The 21,570-nt window shown below is 44.9% G+C and overlaps 1 protein-coding gene across 1 annotated transcript in view; it reads right to left on the bottom strand.

Annotated features, from left to right (window-relative positions):
- shn (zinc finger protein schnurri) overlaps positions 1–21,570 on the bottom strand; it is a 112,242-nt gene extending 90,672 nt beyond the window's left edge. Inside the window, exon 1 of the mRNA XM_019057468.2 lies at positions 20,751–21,570. Coding sequence (XP_018913013.2) covers positions 20,751–20,790 — 40 coding nt within the window. The 5' untranslated portion in view covers positions 20,791–21,570. The remainder of the gene's footprint in view (positions 1–20,750) is intronic.

Genomic DNA, 21,570 nt, shown 5'->3' with positions numbered 1-21,570 from the left:
TTTGACATAAAATTGCCTCCTCGCGATTGTTTCCCATTTCAGAATTTCGCGAAGACTGCGCTACGTGCCCAGACAAGCGTTACGTTACCCAGCGCTGCGCTGAAGTCGCAGCCGTAACGAAGGCTTAGACCCCTCTGAAGCGTTACGTATTACAAGAGCGGCCATAAGTTCCCAGGGCAGTGGCGAGTGACTCTTCAAAGTTAGGGTGATTACCTAGTTAGTACACGTGTGCGTGTGTCGTTTCTGTCAAAGTTTCGCCGAAAGGGTCAAGGTTGCCACAAAATTTAGGAAATGACTTTCCCTGATATTTCCCGGATTTCCCTGACGCATTTTGCTAAAATTCCCTTACAGTCGAGGTTATACCAGATGGATAGAAATACATAATTGGAAAGAAATAACGTTTAGGCATTTGATATTCGAAACGTCAAGCCCATTCTAGAGACCAAATAAAGTCGACCTAACAATTTTTCACAGACAATTTCGTCAATTTCCCTGACATTTCCAGGTGTTTCCCGACTGTGGCAACCCTGAAGGTACTTTAGCCGAAAATCTAGCCCCGCCCCCAAACCACTGATACCGAAATCGGCCGATGCAAATATAAGGGCAGTATAATCTGCGCTCACCTGTCGACTATGTGCATTTCCGTCTTTTTATGAGTTTGCGGTTACGTCGCTCATTTAACAGGAATCCTATGGCTTGAGAATGGCGATTCTCGTTACGTTCGAGTGATCGTACGGCCGGCGTACAGCCTTGGCAAGGCAGCATCGGCGGGGGAATTTTGGCGAGGCGACAACGCTGGGGCAGGAGACGGCAGACCCGCGGTAGTCGACGTCTGGGCTGGCGCGACTACCGGGCGCTGGAAAACAGCACCGAGCGCGACTTGGCGACTTTGTTTGTTGAACTTGCTGACGATCCCGCCTGCGCCTCATCCGGCCCGAGGGACCAAAACCGTCACCGCGACGTGTATTGGTTCGCGTCCTCTTCTAAATCGCGCGTCCCGACGTTCGAACATCGATGATGACAAAATTACGAATTTGGCGAACTCAACAAGGTGAGACACGGCCCAGCCCGACCTCAGAAACGTTGCCGAACCGTTAGTTTAATCGGTAACGTTGCAAATCATAGAAGTTCACGGTATCAACAAACCCGAAATCTGCGGGCTGATTGTTGAAATTGATGAACTAAAGTACAGACAAAGGAGAAAAAAGGGACATGGAGCGACCCTATTGGTGAAAGCGGGTGGTTGCAATGGAAAAAGGAGGTAGGTTGTAGAGTAACTAACGACAACCCACAAGAGACCCTATGGTCATTCCATCATTTACCCCCTTAGTCTATAAGAGCCACCCATCTCAACCAAAAGGATCGCTCCATACTCCCTATGTCATCTTTGTCTTTCGCTTTGTGTATCTGTTTCAACAATCAGCCCACTGATCGTGGGGCATGGTGTCAACAAAAAAGTTGAAAAACCGTTGATACGGAGCGTTATCGTTTAATCAACGCTCTCCGTTCGGCGGGCATGTTCCATGAACTCGTCATCAAGGATTTTAAGCCCTAGGGAATGTTGTACCAAGAGAGATATGGAGACTGCTGAGACTCTTGTGAAAAAATCACGAGAAAACTGATTGAAACCGATTCAACTGTCTGATAGTAGGCATTGTGTTAAGTTTTTTCTACCAGTGTATACTGAAAAAAAAGTTACTTACTGGTCACATAGACATACCGCCAGTTTCGGGCTCGGAGACCGAAAGTTCCGGGTGCTGGAGCCGTAGCTTTGAATGCTCCGGGTGCTACGCCCAAAACTTTCGGCCTCTGAGCCCGGAACGCGGACGGTATGTGTATATTAGAGTCCCTTTATACTGAGAGTCAAGACAATACCCCTCATGGAGTCACAAACGGGAATAAAGATTACAGAAATTGAACGTTTTTTGTAATCTTTGATCGGCTCATTCTTAAATTCCTTTCTCCGTTCCTTCTTTCATTCCGTTTGTTCCTTGTCGAAGTCGAAATTCCTCGGTCCATTCCAGATTATAATCTTAGCAATTGGTGAAAATGTAATCTTTATTCCCGTTTGTGACACTGTGAAGGCCTAAAATCCGGTTAACCAATCAGAAATGGATTCGCATTGTCCTGACTCTCAGTATAAAGGGACTCTAGTGTATATAACTCGCAAGCGTGGCTTCCACGGCCGGAATTTTTTTTTTTTTTTTTTTTTTTTCAGTGTACTTTAACCAATTTTTCAAACATTCTTTTTCTGCAATCGTATGAGGGCCTGCCTTTTGCTGAACTATATATGCGGATTCGTCCAAACTTACGCAATGCGATTTGCGTCGACAACGAAATGTGGAAGCACCGATTTGGCTCTTTCCTTTTCTGCGGACCGAATGTTCGAGTACAGCGTCGGCACTTCAAAGGCGAAGCGACGACGCGACGCCCGCGAGGAATCCCGTCCTCCGAACCAGTGGCGTGGCGTGAATTGCGATATATCGATTGTTATGCCATTTAAAACTATGGAAAAGGATCGATACATAGGGTGTTCGCAGCGAACACCTTAATAATCGATTCTTTACCATAGCTTCAAATGGCGAGATATCGATAATCGATTATTCACGCCACGCCACTGCTCCGAACAGTGCTGTTGACCCCCAACAATTTCTCACGCTACCTTTTGGGGATAAGTCTGCGTCTGGGCGCATTCATTTTTCTCTCTCGTGAGTTTTTTGCGTGAACCGCTCGTGTGACCGTAAACGTAAATCGGTTTATTTCTTCGTAAGTCAATCGCGGATTAACGCAACGGCATGGCCATCAATTCAAATCCCATCGCATTTTAAAAATTACCAAAAAAAACTGAATTAGTTCAAGTATATCGCTAACCTACAAAAACCCGAGATGTATGATGAGCAAGTGTCAGCTGTGCGAAGGGGCGATAAAATTAAAAACCTCATAAGACATTTTCGGTTTCCAACTTCAGCGGGCTGATTATTGAAATTGATAGACAAAGTGATAGACATAGGAGACGTAGGGAACATGGAGCGATCCTACTGGCTGATACGGGTGGTTGTTACAGACCAAGGTGGAACATGATGGACTAACTACAGGATCTCTCGTGGGCTGCCGTTAGTTAGTTTACCTACCTCTCTTGTTCAATGGAACCACCCGCTCCAACCAATGGGATCGCTCCATACTCCTTTCGTCTTATTTGTCTATCAATTTCAATGATCAACCCGCAGGAATGAGTTCTAGACGAGTTGTCCATGAAAATTTTGGCCAAGAATTAAATTACAACTCCATCCTTACAGAGCACATATCATTCATTTCTCCCCTGATAGTAAGAATTCCAGTGGAGTGGCGTGCTTTGCGATATATCGATTGTTATGCCATTTAAACCTATGGAAAATGATCGATGAACAGCGTGTTCGCTACGAACACCTTAATAATCGATTCTTTACCATACGTTTAAATTGCAAAACAATCGATTCATCGCAATTCACACCACGCCACTGAAGAATTCCTGTACGTGGGTCCTGTTTATTCGTTCATACGCTCATTGGTCGTAGCTAGGCGCAGGGTCCTCCAGGCTTGACTTTTACCTCACCCGATAAAATTGCTTGAATTGGACTATATTTTCCAATCATACGAACTACAATTCCTGACTCAGTTTAGAAACAGCGTACGTAACATTAGTTTCCCTATACAGATACGTGTTTTTTACAGGTGAGCCAAAAATTGCAGTTCCTAAAATCAAAATGGTATTAAACTGTTACGATGGGGTCTCTTAAAATGTGTTGTCTCTGAAGATATGGAACTTTCGGCTCATAGGTCGAAGTTGGCGCGCGCGCAGAGTTGCTAAAAGAAATTTCACCGAATGAAATTTCTTTCCTTCCCATGAAATTTCTTTTTTCCCCATGAAATTTCATGAAATTTCCCCATGAAATTTCTTGAAATTTCCTAATGAAATTTCTTGAAATTTCCTAATGAAATTTCTTTTTGTAATCTTTCATGAAATTTCTTAACTCTGCGCGCGCGGCACGAGCGGCGTCTCGTGCGCGGGGAATAATGACAGCATGCGAGGACGACTGATTGTGAGGAGTGGATTCTTCATCTCGAAACCCACGATCACGTGAAGCATTCTCGTCTTGAATGCATCCTGACTGCGGCTGCGGCTTTCAGTCTGATCCGGAGATTCACCGTTTCGACCTTGAGTTAATTACGAAACAACGCTCCGATCCGATGCCATGCCATGACGGAGAGAGACAGAGGGGCCGCGGCCCCCAGCTTGCGCTTCATCTTCGCGGCACAACAACCGATTCCCTATTCTATCACCGACCAATCCGCATGGGCGTTGGACTTGGACCCACAACGGCTAGAGTACCTATATTGAGAGAGTATGGCCACTGGGCCCCATGGAGAGGTTTAGGACCCAAAAATGGCGGTGCGTTGTTTTGGTTTTTGTGGAAGGGAGGGGGGTCATTGCCAACTTTTGACGGTTTTCACCAACCGCACTTGCTGCCAACCTTACTGCATCTAAGATAATTTTTCTCAAAAATTGCACACGATTAGCCTTAAAAATATGTAAAGAAGTCGCAATAGTGCATTTGGGTAAATTTCTCGTTACGATAAGCAAAGAAAACTACATTTTGAGTCATTTTACATTACATTAATTTAAGGCGTCCGCCATTTTTGGGTCCTAAGGGCTCCATTTAGCCTAAGATGGCTGAGCCAATCAGAGATGGTAACCCCAGTGGCCATACTCTCTCAATATAGGTACTCTACGATTCCCTATTCTATCACCGACCAATCCGCATGGGCGTTGGACTTGGACCCACAACGGCCACGTCCGCGGCGTCCACTGCTATAAGATGACGTCAGGCAGCCCCCGCCCCCCACCCCCATCGAAGAAAAGGGGAAAAGAGGAGACAGAAGACAAGAAAGGGCAAGCAAGGAGGAAGTATGAACCATAGGTATTAGAAAAGAAACACCCAGGAGGCTCGAAGACCTTTTTGGTAGAAGACGAAACATTTTCTTTCTGCGTGTAAAGAAGAACAGGGCTAAATGTTTACTGTACCTAATTGCCATTAAATTGTACTTTTTTAGGCCGTAAATTGCTTCAACTAATCATCACGGGAAGTTGGCTTCATTACAACTTGAAATTCGGCATAAAATAAAGAAAGGTTACAGTTTTCAGGGAGTCTTCGATAAAAATTTCCCTGGAAAGGACCCCCGAACCCGCCTCCTTCTAGAGGGAGCGCAGATCCTCCCATATCTGGCTAAGCCGCCCCCCCCTCCCCCCAGAAAAAATCCTGGCTTCGAGCCTGACGTCGCGGCTCCAGCCACTGTTCGACCTTTCGTCGACCTTGAGCCTACGAGGGTGTTCATTGGTTGATCAGTACTGCCACGTGGTGGACTCGCTTCTCGCGGTCAAGAGGACCCCTCCTCTCCAGCGATACTCCCTCCTCAATCGTCCATAGTTCCCCCAGTGTAAAGTACTTCACAAATGCTTGGGATCATTCAGTCCGTAGTCGTACGCACTACACCTTCTTTCGACAATGGAATTATCCAAATACCCATAGTCGATACCCATACGTTACCAACAGTCTTTTCTCCGGTAATATTCGCAACGGAGAGTCTATCAAAATAACTGAATGTGCAAATGTCTCCGAGTCGGAAGGGCAAGAGAAAGGGAGGAGGAGGGCATGGGCAGTCGATTTTAGCGAGGAAAGAAAACCGGATGGCTAGTTGGGTGCCCGCCTCCACCGCGACATACGTCACCCGGTGTCCCCGCGGCGGCGGCCGGCCGGCCGTCCGTCCGGTCCGAGCGCGGTAGCTGACCCACATTCGCCTGTTATTCTGGCCGATTGTCGCTCCGTCTGCCCGCGCCGGGTCATTCGAAAGGGATAGCATCGCGGCGCTGGCTGGGGCGGCCGGGTGAAGGGGGTTTCCGAGTAGAAAGGGGGGGGGCACAGTTGTGCATCCGATTCGGTCTGAAATTCTGTTCCCGGGTGCCGATTCCGGCCTTTATAGTATCGTCCGACGATAACAGATAGGATGTGATGGAAAGGATTACGAAAGTATCGTAAATGAAAGTTTCCTGTGAAAATTATGATCCTCGAGTTACGGAATACCATGAATCGCATGAAAAAATACCGCAGGAACTGAGAGGTACAAATTTCAGATTTTGTCAGGAATTTCGTAACGCAGTTCAGTCGAGGCGAAGTCAAGTAAAGATAAAAATAGAGCGCACAATGAAAGAAAATGGTGTAAACTCGAGGGGTTTTTTAAACCTACAAAAACCGGCCGAAGTTAATGCTAAGACAAAATTGGACCGAAATTATCAGAAAGGAACCAACCCACATTTTCGAAAAAATTGAGTTCAGAATAATTTTGAATTCCTGTGGTCGTATATTTTCTCCTTTGAAAATTCAAAGCCGAAAAAAAGAAGTTAGTGTGTGAAAAAGAGGATTTAAGTCTATTTTCTTCCCTGAGCCTTGCGGGGAAGTGAAAGCTCAAGCCTCTTTTCCTCAGTTTCAACTCAATGAAGGTTGGTCCCTTTCTGATGAACTCTGTCAAATTCAACCTGCCTTTGGGTCCTCCGGTACTTATCAGAGGGTCTGCTGATGAGGTGATGTCTGGCATCGTGGGAAATGTCGGCAGAGAATTCGCCTTCGGAAGTGCGCGCTAAAGAGGATAAGCGGATAATTCGCATATCCTTGCACGTGAAATTCGCGGCGAATTTCGCATTGATACCGTCTCGACGGTGCTACCATGACCTAGAATGACCTTGCCGCGATTTGAAGGTTCATTGGCCACTCGGTACTCCTGCCCTCCTCAGCCACATCATCATCTGGAGAGGAGGGATAAATTCACCCGAATCCTCTGTCGACGCGACGTGACACTCCAGCAATTTACAAGCTAAAGGAAAACCCCGTAAAAACCTTTAGACGTTGCTTAATTTCTTTGATGAAATATGAATTTTCCATGATTTGTCATTAGTTTTCTTCAAATGTTATGCCGCAATCAGACGCTGAATTTAGCACCTGAATGTGGAAGTCAACAGTCATCGCCCAACGGCTGAAATTTAGCAAATTCGACTTATTTTCATCCAGATGTGTATCAAATCTACTCGAATAGTTCAGACAAATTCAAAATTGGTCCGATGGTTGCTGAGAATCGTTGCTGAATTTTGCGCGGCACGCGCACACACACGCACGCGATGACTTCCACATTCAAGCCACATTCAGCGTGTGATTGCGGTGTTACAGTGAGATCGATTCGCCAATAGATCTTGGATATTAGAAGATTTCAAGTTATATGGCTTTAACTTTGAGGCCGTTAAAGTATTACCTACGTGAGGCACTTAGGGCGGGAGGAGGGTGCCTGAGCTTGGCTTACGGAATCTTACACAATATTACCGATTAAAATAATTTTTGTCGGCAATTTGTCCGATTTTCGGCGTTATATTTTTGCAAAAAATAGGGGGGGGGGGGGGTCAAGCCAGGCTTCAATAATTCAAAAAGGTACGTCGACATCACTTCATAAAAACAAAAATCCTAGTGGCACCTCGTGGACACTCTCTCCTACAGAAAATCATAATTTCACCTCGTAGACGTTTCTGTTTCCTACATTTACCGGACCAGTCTAGGAGAAAAGTAGTCTTCGCAAATAGACAAAAAAAAAAGCTCTTCTACAGCTCCGATTCTAGACGGCTGGCTCCGTCACTTAATTCAATTTTTTTTTTATCTCGTGTTTCTCGTAAGAAGCCTGCGGGCCGATTATTGAAATTGATCGACAAAGTCATAGACAAAGGAGACAAAAGAGGTATGGAGAGATCCTATTGGTGAAAGCGGGTGGTTGCAATGGACAAAGGAGGTAGGTAATAGACTAACTAACGGCAACTCACGAGAAACCCGACAGTTAGTCTATCATTTTCTCCCTTTGTCGATAAGAACCTCCCATTTCAACCAATAGGATCCCTCCAAATCCCTTTTGTCGTCTTTGTCTATTGCTTTGTCTATCAGTTTCAATAATCGGCCCGCAGGGCGACGAGACTTGGCGCTGGATGTGGATGAACGGTATCAACTTTGCCGATGACAGAGATGGAACGAGTGGAGGAACAAGTACTTTTACCCGTTCGAACAACGATGAGCTGACATCAGCAGATTAAATTGGACGAACTGAAGATAGGGTGCGGCGACCTGACCCGGCGAACGGGGATTGGGCGGTGAAGGGTCTGATAAGTTAACTGACACACTCGGAGAAACACGTGATAAAAACAAGTGCTGAATGATTTTTTAAGCAAAATTCGCGACTTGATTGCGCGTAAATTGAGTGGGTAACGAGCGAGTGGAATCTATGTCTCATACTACTCGGTTGGAAAACTAGCAAACTTGCTTCATTGTTCGTAATCATCAATCGAATGAATTAAAGCGGAAGGTGTACAAACAAAACTTATACCCTTACTTAAAAACTGATAAAAATTCACGATACAAAATGAATTTGTTTTCTGTCCTAAAAATCCAATTGGACTGTTGTATCCGTCGTTTTTTGTCTGATTATTCGATTGGAATCCATGGAGAATTAAATTAATTTTTGAGTTCAAGACATGGCTCATGACGAGTACCACGGTGGAGACAGGGTCGATAAAAAATCATATGTATACTTCTGCCGTGCTAAGGAAAAACGCCGTATGAACATCCGAAATCTGCCAAATTTCCCCTCCAAAAATATTAATTTTTGAGACAAATATTGAATATTTCTACTTGAAAGCTTCTAATACTGTAGATCACATCTCGAATAAAATTCTCTTGAAAATTGGACGGAAAACGTACGCAAGTTTTCCAGAAAATTCGTATTTTACCGAAATAAACTTGGCAAAGTACAGAGGTTCATACGGCGTTCTTCCTTAGCACTGCAGATTTCCAAACATGAGGATACCGTATTATCTTCTTGCTTGTCCAAGTCGTTTCAGAGACGGAATATTTCACCAATGGGAAATAAAATCATGTGTTACGCGTAACTTAATTGGTTCAGGAGGTATGAGAACGAACAGAAAGGAACTTGGCGAAAAAATGCTACGAAATAAGACAGAATAAAATGCGTACGCAATTCAGTAACGTTGCACAAATCGGCTTTTTCCCAGAATTTTTCTCGTTGTACCTAGAAGAGGGAAATAAGGCTGAGCCTGAGGACGACAAAGTGTCGATGAATGATGATGATGCGATACAAGGATTAATTCGTGCTTTCTCTGAGACGACTGTTTAAATGATTCATACGAAGCGGGCGCAATAATATTGCCCACTTGATAAACTCAGGTTATCAGTTGATTGTTTTATTGGAAGCAGGCAAAGTTGCACAGATTATTACTATTCGAACCAAGTCCAATGTTACCATTAATTAAGCCGTTCCGTGAAGCTGTCTACATTTGAGCACTCCACGTCTGATCGATAACGACTGTAAATAATTCCAGCATCAAAGTGGGCTCATAACTGATAGGTCTTTACGTACAACGACACTTTCGTTGTCCCGCTTTCAATGGCATTCGTCCGGAACTTCACGTTTTAGGATACACTCGAATATGAGGCCTAATCACTCGTGCGTAAGAGAGCAACTTTAAAGCGGCTTACGCAAAAAAAGGTAATTTCGTGTGTGACTTTTCCGAGGCCAAAAAAAGAGAGAAAAAAATTGTTTCGGAAAATGACCTAAAAACTCTCCAACTACTGCACGAAACGTAAAAACGGGCACTTAGGTACCCTTTTCATTTTTCAAAATCCTCCACCTTGTCTGGCTTTTCCCTGTGATTTACTGACTGACTTTTTCTCCTTTTCCCGGAAATTGCGTGATATAAACCTGCGTTTGTTCCTTCTTTTTTTTTACTAGTTTTGTTTTTTTGATCACGAGTCTGAGGTTTTCTAGGTGAGCTGTGCCGAAATCAAATTTTTCGAACGATGATAGGCCAGGTATTGGTTACAGTGCACACAATCACACCTAAGTAAGTTGTCCTGTACCCCTCTTCCTCCGGAAGCTTAGAACCATATTTTGCAACTTCAAAAAATCTTCAAATTTTATTTGATGCTTGGTGGCGTATAATGATAAGAAATCAATCATGACTCTCAATAGTCAGAAAAGCGAAACCCACATGGTTCTGGCGCATCGATTTCGTGTATGTATGATTCGCAAAATAATTTTGTAATTGAAAACATCTCTAATTGGTAGTTCATGGTCCTCTTTCCCATAAGATGCCCCAGCGCCTTAAAGACACTATTGAATTCTCTCGTTCCCGTTTCAGAGGAATTTTTTAGGTCAATAATAATGTGTTCATTACGCCTTCGACGGGGAACAAGGTGGCTGATAATTCTGATATTACTCAACAGAATTTACCATCAGCGGAAAGCTATGGAAGTCAGTGGCGTGGCGCGCTTTGCGATAAATCGATTGATCGGTCATATAAGACTATGGAAAAGTATCGATAAACAGGGTGTTGGCAGCGAACACCTTAGCGAAAACCTTAATAATCGATTATTTACCACAGCTTCAAATGGGGAAATATCGATAGATCGCAAAGCACGCCACGCCACTGATGGAAGTCGATGTACGTCAGTATGTTGGCGCAAATCAAAGCACGGATTATCACAAGATGAAAGGGGAGGGAAGGGGAACACGCAGGAGGAAAAGCTAAGAAAATCGAATGAAAAAGGAAAAGTGACGAAGCCTGAAAGAAGGGGAGGGGGGAAAATGTAAGGAGTATGGAGAGGAATATGAAGAGGAGGGGTTCTTTCGCACGGTGGTGGTGTGACTGTGGCGGCGACAACGACAACGACCGCCAGACGGTCGCCACGCCGGTGATGACAAATACTACTCGGCATTTTTTATCTCGCTTGGAGGTCCATCGCTGCCATATCTGATCACTCCATCCTGTCGGAAATGAAGTGGATCAGCCTAGCGTATCTGTATAAGGGGAGAGTATCGTCAAGTCTCTGACACTCTCCTATTGGTTCATCCGTTTTCGCCTTATCGCGGGGCTTACAAGGACCGATGGAAACAAACCCATAGGGGTGCAAGAACCACACGGGGAGAGTCGTCATCTGTCGCGGGTGAAAATGGGAGGGTCCTGAAAAGATTCTTTACAAATGGGAATGCTAGAAAAATCTTGTTCTTTGAGTGTTTTTCAAAACCACGGTTAAAATCGCCTGTTTGCCTGAGGAAAAAAGTGTTCGTGAAATGGGAAAGTTGAAATGAAAAATAGGAAGGCTAAGAACTTTCGGCATCCCTATAAGCCTCAGCCAGAGTAATTTTTGCTATCGGGGGAGCAATGAATGATCATGGGCGGAACCCCCAAAATCTGCTGGGCCCCTCTAGAGAATCGTAAGGAATTTGCTAAGTAATTGCGCGACATATTTAACATCAATGAAATGGTAATTCGAACAATTTTTCGGCGAGAACAGCTCAAAATTGCTCCTGAGAAGACTCAGTTTATCGAAATTCTTTTGGGGAGACTTCAAACCCTCCTTTGGATGTGGGAACCACGGTCTTAGTTCCCCAAGAGTCTGGAAGGCTTCGAATCCTGACTCTCGCTTAACGAAATTCCCCACGAAAAGTTCCTGCATCCGCCTACATGAATGATACTGCATGACAAAAAAGCGGCTTCTCGCCGTAAAAATCCATCAAAAGTTGTTAAGAACGCATTTCTAAGGTTGGTAATTAAAACATCCTGAAGTAATCAAGCTAACACTTCGCCGAGGCATAAAAATCAGTAATAGTCTACTTCATAGTGACAATAGGCAAAGCTGGAATTAAGTTGCGACGCAAGAGAAAGAAGCAAAGCACCCTTACTTGGTGTCGAATGCGACGAACACTCATTTTAACTCCCGGATGCAACTATTCGAGCTTCATGGATGTCGGTGTTGCATACGCACGTAAGTGAAGGCGTTTTGATTGTCCAGGCATTGAACCGCTTCAGTCGCCAACTGCAGGCTTTACCGAGAGAATCCAAAAAGGCAGAGCGCTTTAAATTCACATTTTATAAAACAAGTATATCTACTATGTAAGTACAAATATTTGCATACAGGCGTGGGATCCGCGTGTCTTTCGTGCTAGGGGTGCATGAGACGCGTTTCCTCGTGTTGGACATATTTTTTGCGAAAGCCCAGTCAACACTACTAGCATAAGTTCACGGAAGTCGGCGCGAAAATTAAGTTCCGTAAACCTATCTCTGTGTGGACAAGGCCTTCCATTTGTATGAAATGAACGAAAAAAATATGAAAGAACAAACATAAATGTGGATTAATAATTTTAACTTCCGCCGCGGCGCCGCGCTGACCGCACTGTGTTTGGCGCAATGCGCGAAGTATTCATGCAGTCTTGTAGGCGCTATGCGTTTCTCGCCGCCCGCTGCTGACCGCGCGCAGAGACCGCACTGTCTTTGACGCAATGCGTGAAGTATCCATGCAGTCTTGTAGGCGCTAATACGTGTTACATGCCGACCGCCGCGCCGAGGGTTTCTCCTATTCATCTCAAGTTCTCGTCATCGTTACTCTCTGCGCCGCGCCGTTCCACACCAAATTCCGTGTTCGGTTTCTCTCTTAGTCTTAACTCGACAAATTAGAGGTGTTATCTATTGTATCACAGAAAGATCATAAAATTAGAGATATACTCTCAGGAAATAAGAGATTTTGTCACCTTTTTCTCGTATGTATATTTTTTTTCTGAATCCGATTTTCCTTTGTAGCTACATTTAAAAAAATTGCAAAATTTGCCGCCACGGGCCGCGGCCCATGTGGCCACCCCCTAAATCTAGCCCTGACCTACAAGCTGTATGAGGTGCTTCTGGAAGAAATTTTACGGGAAAATAAATGAAACCACCTCGTTTCGTATCAACTTTAACATGAGCTATGGATGTTTTCACGTTTGTTTGACTCCTCTCGTTGACTCGCTGTACTGTGACCGCCTGTCGAGGCGGTCGCTGTTTAAAGAGCCGAAACGCCTACACTTCCGTGCATTTGCAACACGGGCATCTATGGAGCCCGAATAGTTGCATCCAGGCGTGAATCATCATTAGGCGAAAAATAGAGTCCGTCGATCTTCGAACTTGATTTTGCCTCATCCGCAGGTTGGCTTCTAAAATTGGCTGACAAAAGTTCAGCTCTGCAGTACTTCGTCATTAGCGGCGAATACAGGAACTACATGCAAGTATTAGATACATGTATTTTATACGTATCAGAAACTGTATATAGATACAATTATTTAATACTGTATAAAATAGAAATTAATAATGGCATCCACACGATGTATCTCATACTAATATTTTGGTTACTCGGATACTTCCCCAAACAATTCAGTACCTCCTCAACTGATAAAAGCTTAACTTCTTTCATTACCGTTGAGTGACGAAACTCGGAAAATTTCGAGAATCCTAAATTCACGCGTGGATCGCACCTTAAATAACGTGGCCACGTGGCCTGGGGATCAACTGGCTGCGCCATCGCGATATAGCGGGCAAATACGGCACGGTATGGTATGATTTCCTAGCTGTCATACAATACACGCGTGGCATGAAGCGAAAAATTCCGGACCTTCTTGCGGATTTCCCGTACTTTTTCACTACTTCCTGATCGCCCTTAAAAAATGAATACTAGTTCTGGGTGACTGACGGACACCCTGCACCCCGATTGCGTGGTGTGGGGGTGCGGGGTCTCTACAATACATTGTCTTCGGACGATTTCACGGAGAAAGTAAGATCGACAAGAGGATTCCGTCTAGCTGAGCTGCTGGACGAGAGACCGCGGATCTCTAGCGTTGGAGGTTACCTCGTGTTTGGGTTAAACTTAGCAGCGTGGTGTTGGTCGTGGCTAAGGGCGAGGTTGGCGAAATGGCGACTGGATGGCGAACAACCTTGCCATCTTGCCGCTTGCCAGGTTCGCCAGCGGTCATCGGGTTCGGACGCCGCGCGCTCCGCTCCGCCCGGGATTCTCTCGTCTGATACCCGGCAAGACGCCCCGTGCCCCGTATCGGCCTCACCTTTCCTAGTTTCCTCCTCGGGCACCACAGCATCGATGGTCCATCACAACTCACTCGCACTAGAGTCCCTTTATACCCAGAGTTAAGACAACTCGATCATCAGCTGACTGGCAGCCGGCCTTGAAGGCCGAAACGAGTGCACCCAAAACGAAAGATATTGAGGGATAAGGATCAGGAATCCTGCGATGTCTGTCACACAAAAACAACAACATCAACAAATTGATCAATTAAAAAGAAAATGAGATTGGTTTGTGAATAATTTCTTCATCTATTTTCATTTTGGACCGATGGAAATAACAATTTACTCTTGATAAACCACAACTAGGTAATATTTTCATTATTCTTGTTCACATTCGAGGTACCGCCATCTTGGTGCACTCGTTTCGGCCTCCATGAGCGAGGACCAATCAGAATTGGATTTTTTTTTCAGGCCAATTTCAGCCCAACCAAAAGTGAGTTGTCTTAACTCTGGGTATAAAGGGACTCTAACTCGCACACCTTCCCGCCTTGCGTTAGAGAACTTGTAGGTATAGGAGGAGTATCTCAATCATTTGACGACGGATAAAAAGTGACATCCCCTGAATGATCCGCGAGTTTCGTTGTAGCCCTTTCACTCCTCATTTTGGACCAATGTAAACAAACAAGATAGCGCGTGAGTTCCAGACGTGATAAGGATTAGTTCAAATTTTAAATTCAGCTCTGAGCAATTTTTGATGGGATTTCTGTCTGGGCATCACATTTTCTGATTGAGAAGTGTCCGTTCCTTCTTCTGTATGAAAATCTAGTTGAGGATTAATCCAAATTTTGATGGGAAGCTCTGTCCGAGAATGAAAAGTGTACATTACTTCCTCCGCAGTAAAAATTCCCTTTCGTGATCGGGTTGGCTTATTTTGTATTTTACATTGGTCCATGCGGGCTTGACGAGCAAATTAGCAGCCGGTATACAGGGATGGCCCTCGTTCGACCGAAAAAGGGAAGAAAGAAAGAAAGAACGAAGGAAAAGAGGATGCTTATATTTGGTGATTGTTCATGACTAAGTTGACTCAAACTGCAGATTAGATGCTTTAAAATGTCGAAAATTTTCTGGGGGAAGCCTCCCGGACCCCCTCTTCCGCCCTTCTCGTTCGAAGGGTCTGGGTCCGCCTACGGATCAGGACAATCAGCGATATGCTTCCAATACAGGCACTGTGGCCTTGCGCCATTCGTTAGGACCAATTTTTCCATTTTATAGGAGAAGGTGATCTGAATGGTCGATCACATCGCTCGCAAACGATCTTTGATCCGGACGGTCAGGGACATTTAGCATCCCTGACAAGTCCTCCTTTTTTGTCGCCCACTCTTGGAACCGAAAATACTGCGCGTGAGCTGAGAATATCCTTCACGGAAACGTATCGAGAACTCGTTTCACCGCTGCGACGTCACAACGCACATGTCTAACTTCTCGCTTGGAAAGCGGTCCAGTATGAGGCATGTCAGATCGACAACGCCGCCGCGGCCGGGGGAACTACTTTGCACGCATTCCACCGAGCTCTTCGAGTCCCGGTCGCCTACAAGTTTTAGAAGCCCCCCCCCCCCCCCCCCCACCCCCCTTCCCGATAAGCAGCGCTCACCGGTTGAGCCGTGAGCTCACCGCACCGTCACCCCAGAAGTGAGAAGGGGGCATCCCCCGGCTCGCGCGTTGGCTGGCTCGAGGAGTTTCCTTCCATCGCGGTTGCCAAATCGTACAATAGAGAGATCTTAAGCAGTGATTCCACCATCAAAATGGAACGTTGATGAGACTGTTGAATGCTGCTCATCAAAATTAAGAAGCGCCTCTACTTTATAATCAACATAAATCGCAGACAGGATATCAAAAGACATCCAATTGGGAATCAGTTCGAGACTTACATTTTGATCAAATAGTGAATGAAGACGCCTCTTAATTTCGATGGGCAGCGGCCACTCATTGAAAAAATCGGATATTTATATGCCCATTCTCCTCCTGTAACAGAGCTATACCCTCCCTCAAAATAGCGCTGTTGAACAAATTTCGGATATAAAATTGCCACCCCGTGTCGATTTGTCATCCTAAATTTTCGATTCAGTCTTACGTGACGCAGACCCAGACATTAAAGCCCCCTAATAAGAACCTATAACAAAGGTTCTAAGGCTACACTCTAGGCTAGGACCTCCCCTCCATCCTTCAGAACGTTATGTATTTCGCGAAAAGCTCCTAAAGATTGGACAAAATTCGCATCAACCTGAAAGACTGCCCATCAATCGGTCCATTGGTTAACACATGAATTACTGTTGAATGGTGCCATTTTCTGATTAGTCCAATCTTTTCGTTCCGCAGATCTAACTCATTCTTCCTAACTTCCTTACTTACTCGGCGTCGGCCCCCCCACGAAACAACATCTTGATATGTACTCGGTCCAGGCCCGCCACAAGGGGGGGGATACTGGGTCCTTGGTACCGGGGCCCGGGCCCTGGAGGGACCCGTGACGCAGGTGACAAACCACTACGAATTCATGTGTAACCCTTGTCTCGTAAGGAAAAGTGAAAAAATCACCCTAAAAATTCCGCAAAAGGTGAATGAAGTTTCAAAAACACGCTAGGGCACTATAAAATTTGTCTTACTTTTTTAGAGATTTCTATCTATTTTCAAAATTTTGAGTATTTAGAATGATATTTTTAGTAACTGCGTTTCATTTTCTTCCGTTGTCGGATGCTCAGAGGCTCCTGTCTGGATATCCTCGACTTCAATGGCTCAACTTCCTTGCCATAGACGTACGAAAGGGGAGTCCAGGGGGGCCCGGCTCCCCCTAGAATTGTAAAGTATCATCTGCCCTCCCTCAAAAAAAATGTACAGATGTTTTGAATGCAACAATTCGAAAGTATTTGGTGCTGAAAGTAAAAAAAAGGCGTAATTATTATGCAGAAATTGATGGAAAATCTCCATCATAAGAGCTTCAAAATGCGTCCAAATAGATTTAAAATTTCAAAAATTTCCCGGGGGAGGCCCCCCGGAACCCCCCCCTGTGCTAGGGGCCAGGGCCAGAAAACTGGTACCAGGGCCCGAGATGGGATGTGGCGGGCCTGACTCGGTCTGTACAGTCCGACAGTTTGATAAGGAACCCTGTCTCGAAGAGAGTAAATTCTTACCCTTTCGAAGGGTCTATTACGATGCATCATCAACTTATCATTTCTTTTCGATACATCGACACTTTTACGAGGAACATAAGGGATAGAATCAGCTTTTGTCAAAAGGGAACGAATCCATTCCTCGATGAGTCTTAGTTCGTATGTCTTTTTATGGAGGCAGAGTCTCATGCAAAAATGGACTTGTTCCCTTTTGATAACAAGTGATTCAATTAAGGGGAGACATGGCGACGAGGTTGGATCCGCGGCTCGGGTTCCCCGCGTCAGAGAATTCCCTTCACGAATTACGCACATTCATCGCCCGGGCCGGGCTCGGTTGTGACGTAATCTCACGAAGCCCCCGCTCCCTCCCGGCGCCCCTGAGCGGCAATCTGGCGCCCCCTCGCCCCACCTACTTCGTTCAATTGACCTCAGAGGACCGCACCGACTCCGACTGGAGCCTCTTCCCCGATCACTCGTGGCTCCGCGCAGTTCCCCCATCCTCCGCCAGGTAAAAAAGACCTGTTCTAACTCGAACGAATAGCATTTCAGCAAACCCTGTAACTATAATAATTCTAGGATATTTGAAAAAAGACTTGTCAGGGATGCTGCAGAATTTGAAAAATGAATTTTCCCGATTTCCCGAACGCATTTTGGTAAAATTCCCAAGCAATTGAAGTTATGCCAGACGGTCAAAAATACATAATTAGAAATAGGTCTTAGGCAAAATTTGTTGTTCCAAACGTCGAATCTATTCTAGAAAGCAAATAAAGATGTCTAAAAAATTTTAACTTGACTTGCGTCATTTTCCTGACATTTGCCGGTATTCTCTGACTGCGTGGAAACCCTGACTTCACACTTGTGTCCAATGGAGTATGCCTTGGACCAAGCGCAAGGGAAACATCCAAAAATAGTGTATTTCCTTCGGAAAATACACTAAAAGTGGAACGAGGACGCACTCACAAAATTCACCTAAGGCTCCATTGAACTTCATGATCATTTAGATGCTTTTAATATCCTGTAAACGTGCCCCATTCGCTCGGTGCAGGTCAAATAGATAAGCCACCGAATCTTAGGAGGATTCTCCCCTGTCGCAACACTAAAAAGAAAAACTCTGGCCATGGAAGCCGTACTCACGGGCTATACAGACATAGCGTCCGCGTTCCGGGCTCGGAGGCCAAAAGTTCCGGCTCCAGCACCCGGAACTTTCGGCCTCTGAACCTAGAGCGGACGGTATGTCTGTGGAGCCCGTAACATTTTTCAGTGAATGACGTACCTAGAATTGGCTCTGAAAATATGAATGAAAACGAACATGAATCATCGTGATTGGAACGGAACAGCATTGACGAGATCGGAGCCCGCTTGAGCAGAGACACCTTTTTGCACCCAAGTGGAAGCTATTAAAAAAACCACGGCGAACATGACGCCTCTGAACGTAAACACCGGAAACAACGCAATCTGTTTTCTTGGTTTTGCGCGCTCTGACGAGCCGTTAATCGTTTAATTTTAACCGAAGCAGCAGTCACAATGTGTCTGCGGACAAGGCAGGTTATTGACTTTGACCGACTCCGGTTCTGATAGTGGGAATCTTTCTCAACTATTCCTTGCCGACATAACGCCATGCCGCCCTTTTCCGACCGTTTCTCTGCAACTGTTGCTCGCTCACTATCGCTATTCTATCAGTCAACCCCATGCGACTTGGGAAAACTACCTTACACTTTCTCTCAGAGATACAAAAATTCGATGCTTTAACAATAAAAGCTGTGGATGAATGGAATCCTGAGCGGTACAACGTGGTGTTCAATGAATATCTCTTGGGGTTGGAAAATGAAAGCAGACACTCAGCAGTATGTTCATGACCGACATGAGAAGATTGGTGGATTCCAACCCTGTTTGAGACAAATCTGAGGATATTCAGTAATTTTGGAGGTTATGCTAAGGATGAAGCCTCTTGACTTACTGCTAATTAAGACATGACGTAATACCTCTACCAGAACTTCTTCTTTGCCCCCCCCCCCCCCCCCCCCTAGGTAAATCCAGGGTTACCATGATTTCTTCATCGTCTAAGTCCCTGACTTCCCAGACTCCAAATTTTTTGGATTCCTTGACTTTTCCTGACGTTTGATTTCTTTCCTTTGAATTACCCTCACTTCTGCAAAACGTATTTCAAAAAGTCCCTGACTTTCCCGGTTTTCCAGACCGCCAGTAACCCTATATATCAAATCGGCTCAGAGGCATGGCTATTTTGGAACCGTGATCCCACGGTCAAATAAATTCCTCATTGAGGCAGGAGTTTGACCCTTGTAGACCACTTGCAGATCAGACCTCAAATTTTGGTAACCATAGTAGATTAGTTTCATCTGGACACCAATTCGTAGCATACACAAATAATTGCAAAAAGTAATCAGATAGCAATATATCCTTAAATGAAATCCCTCAAGCTTATTATTGGATCAGCTGAGGATATCATTCTCAGTGCGAACAAAGCCATTATCGCATCCCAAGTCCAGGAGAAGAGGGGAAAATACAAATTGCGTGTCCGGGTTAATAGAATAGCTAACTGGGGTGCACTTGGTCCATACATCAGAAATCTTTGCTGAAAGTTTTACTAGCGAGCAAAGAGGATTACGACCAAAGCACTTGGCAGTGCACATACAATATAAGTAAGTAACAGGCGCACACTGGACCGAGTCAATAGGAAAAGTCAGACAAAATCTGGATACTTTCAAAGCTTGTATTTTCCAAAATAGGATGAAAAAAGTTTGAGAGTGGTTCCGTTGGTTTTAGCGTAAAATTTCCTTTCAGAAACACTCCTCAAAATTGAAATCGTGACAAAATAAACATTGAATTTTGAAAGTTTAGTACAAAATTTCACGTCTGACCTAGCTCTGATTGACTCGATCAACTGTGAGGCAGTGGCAATGATTTCTTCGCTACAAATCTATCAGTAAGTAATCTAACCTATAAATGAACAATTTTTAATTATGACAGATGACCCATCAGATGAACTGAAGGAACTGTGATCTTCATGACGACCGATAGAGTAATGCCAAAGGATTACTCTACGTGTTTCAGTTGGAATGACACATCTATCTCTCTCCCTGTGATATGAAGAACTAAATTCCTTTAATTCCAATGCATCAATCGAAAGGTGCTCATAGAACCTGCTCATCTGACTAAAAAAGTTTGTATTAATAGAACTAGACCTAATACGAACAAGAACGATTGCTGGTGCGCTAGTAAAAGTGCAAGCACATGTCCTGTGCCGTAAAATTCGTACTTGTGTAACAAATAACATAAAGCCTCATGGATGCAAAGTATTGCACAGGCATGGATGATTCATAATCGAGTTACTGGTATTATCAGATAGCGTTAAACTGTTAAATGAATGAAGGGTTATGGATGATTCGGTTTGTTTACGTTGACTGCGGTCTGCTCTACGCAGAGAAAATGGGGAGAATGAATGAGCAAAATCACGGCCAAGCATCAAGCATTGCATCGGTCAGTAAATGGGAATTGGTTTCTGTTATCTGATTTGTGAGTAAGTGGAAATTAGAATGTGCGAACGGATGCTAGGTATGGTGGAAAAGTGTTCAGTTACTGATAAGAAATGTACGACTTACTTTTAGTAGGGGGGATACTGTGACCCTTCCTTCGAGGCATGACGTTGCATCTGAGCGGGTTGTTATCAGGAACCCTGGCAAGGGTTCAGGGAGCATCCTACACAACTGACATGTCAACTGGATTCTTAATTCACTTCCATGACAAAAACTAATCCAAATGCGATACTGCCAGCAGCAACCGTGAATGAACACATTGTCACGAACTTGTACGAGTGGGAGAGCACAGGTGTAGCGGAGAAATAACTACAAAACCATCAACAAAATCACTTGCGAAGAAATCGAGGCGTCTCAAACGATGAGCTGGTAATCCGCACAACAAACTGGCTTCGTAAAACGAACTCCTGCCGGAGGAAACGGGATCTAATCAACTATAAATGATGAAAAAATCACTCGCGCACAGAACGGGAGAGAAGTAACCACGCGCCCGGTCGATTTGCTTACTACGACTACATCGTATTCGGGCAACGCGGCAGGGGCAAGCAGGCTGGTTGAACTCTGTTCAAAACAGTTACAGCCATTTCCCCTCGCGCGCCGCGCCCCGGGATGCCCATGCCCGAGCCTGATGCATTCATTTCCCCTCCACTCGCACCTTGTTCAGCGTTCGGCCTTCATTTCATCTCCATGACGTCACCGACCCGAGGAACCTGACACCCCTACAACAATATTCACATGCAGACGTTGACAGTTCTCACCGGATATTTACGCGCAATCATGGCAAATACAATCGCAACTGCATGCCGCACAAATAATGGACAATATGCACCGATTGAGCGCATCATTTATTCCGGTTGACAAGGTGTGAATATTCCCAGTGTAATCG

The sequence above is a fragment of the Bemisia tabaci genome, chromosome 1, assembly GCF_918797505.1.
Source record: "Bemisia tabaci chromosome 1, PGI_BMITA_v3".
Taxonomy (NCBI): Eukaryota; Metazoa; Arthropoda; class Insecta; order Hemiptera; family Aleyrodidae; genus Bemisia; species Bemisia tabaci.
This window is presented reverse-complemented; position numbering and strand designations above follow the sequence as displayed.